This window comes from Alligator sinensis, unplaced genomic scaffold (genome assembly GCF_000455745.1).
Source record: "Alligator sinensis unplaced genomic scaffold, ASM45574v1 scaffold1509_1, whole genome shotgun sequence".
NCBI lineage: Eukaryota > Metazoa > Chordata > Crocodylia > Alligatoridae > Alligator > Alligator sinensis.
The window spans coordinates 772,990-774,989 of NW_005842711.1; the positions used below are offsets into that span (position 1 = coordinate 772,990).

Consider the following 2,000-nt stretch of genomic DNA (forward strand, 5'->3'; position numbering starts at 1 on the left):
CTGGCGGGGGGGGGGGACACGGGTGCCGCGGGGCGGGGGATCACGCAGTTGTAACCCGCGGGCCAGGCCGTGGCGGGCAGCAAAGGGTTAATGCGCATGGGGGCGCTGCGCGGGGGCTGGGCCGGGCCGGGCGGGGATGGAGCCGCTGACCTGGAAGTAACGAGGTGGGGCTGGGTGTGCTGGGAGCTGCCACCATCCTCGTGCCCAGGCCGCCCGGCTGGGGGCAACCAGCAGGGCTGTAAAGCTCGTCCCTCGGTGCGGCTGTCTCCGGGGCACCAGGGCCCGGGATCTGGCAGGGCTGTGGGGCCGGGTCCGGGGTGCGGCTGGCTCTGGGACACACCAGGGGGTTGGCTGGTGCCCAGGTGCAGCAGGATCTGGGGGCCTGGGAACCACCAGGCCTGTGGGGCTGGGTCCCAGGTATGGCTAGCTCTGGAGGGGAGCTGAGAGCCCCCACAGCAGTGTGGTGGGTGCCTGGGTACAGCTGGCTCTGGGGGGGACCTGGCAGGGGCAGGGCTGGGCCATGGGCCCCTGGCTTCCATCTCCACACCAGGCTCCTGCAGGGTCTAAAGTCCAGGTCCCGGCGGAAGCAGCGCCTAGGCCTGGCACTGGCTGGTGCCTTCTCTCGGGGTGGGGACCCACATCTCCTGCCGTGCTCCCCTGCGGGGTGGGCACTGGGTAAGAGGCCTGGAGGGGATCGTGGAGCCAGGCACAGGACCCAGGTGTCCACCCCCCCCCACCCCCCCTGCTCCAGCAAGGCTGTGTGCCCCATGCTGGATTCCTGTGGTGGGCAGGGGGGTAATTAGTGATGTCATCATGGGAGGGGGAGGCTACAGCAATGCATTGTGGGATACTGGTGCCGCTGCTGGGAGCAGGGGATTCTGGGTCACCCCCCTCCCCCCTGCCCAGTGCAGCTTCCTCTGGGGAGTCCATGCCTGGAGCAGAACACCCCCCACGGCACTGGGAGGGTTAAGTAGAGCAGAGCTCTGCTGGGCATCATGACCTTGCAGTGGGTTGGGGAGGAGGGGGAGGCGCTGTGGCCCTGGCAGTCCTTGGCCAGGCCTGGCCCCTTGGCCAATCCCCTGGAATGGGACGCCTGGGTTCTCTCCTGGTCAGGGAAGGGAGTGAGGCCTAGTGGTCAGAACAGGGGTGATGAGCCAGGGTGCCTGGTTTCTTTTCCCCCAGGACTGGGAGGAGTGTGGGTCCCAGTGGTTTGAGCTGGGAGCGCTGATGCCTAGGTTCTGTCTACCCACCTGAGGAAGGAAGTATGGGGTATAGTGGAGGTATAAGGGCATGGGAGCCCGGACACCTGGGTTCCTCCTGCTGTGGAGAAAGAGGGCCTGGGGTCCAGTGGCTGGAGCTGGGAACCTGGACACCTGGGTTCCCCTCCCCCAGCTGTAGGAGGGGTGTGGTGCTGAGTGGTTAGAGCAGGTGTGGTGTGTCCCTGCCTGTGTCTAGGCTTTGCTCCCCTCCAGGACCCAGTGACATTGTGTCAGCTGTGCATGGCGTGTCCATGGCAGGTGGGGGCCTTGCTGGCTGGCTGGGGATACAAGGCCCCAGGGCTGAGCCTGGGCTGACTCCAGGGGTGTCACTCTCCCCCTTCACCCTGCACCACTCCTGCTCTCCCGGTGCACCTCCTGGGACCTGGTGCAGCTGGGGACTCCCACAGCCCTCTGCCCTCCAGCTCAGCTGGTGCCCCTCACTCCTGACCTGCAGATGCCTGCCACCACCCCCAGCCCCGCTGGTGCCTCTCACTCCTGATCCGCTGTGTTTAGCTTTGTAGCGGCCCCATGTTATCACACCCGGGGTGGGGGGGTTGCCCCCACCCTGTCCTCAGGATCTGGCTGTTCCCAGCATGGGGTGGGGAATTCCAGGCTCAGTGCCATGGGGGGGAGGGAGGCGGTGCCCGCGGGCCGGAGCAAGTCCCGTGCCCGGTGCTGACTCAGTTGCGTGGGCCGTGCCACCTGTTGGGGGGGGGGGGGGGCCCCAGGGGGGGAAGCCTT

At 67.4% G+C, this 2,000-nt stretch overlaps 1 protein-coding gene across 1 annotated transcript in view; it reads left to right on the top strand.

Annotated features, from left to right (window-relative positions):
- Positions 1-107: 107 nt before the first annotated feature.
- CAMSAP3 (calmodulin regulated spectrin associated protein family member 3) overlaps positions 108-2,000 on the top strand; it is a 19,916-nt gene continuing 18,023 nt past the window's right edge. Inside the window, exon 1 of the mRNA XM_025216157.1 lies at positions 108-675. Coding sequence (XP_025071942.1) covers positions 420-675 — 256 coding nt within the window. The 5' untranslated portion in view covers positions 108-419. The remainder of the gene's footprint in view (positions 676-2,000) is intronic.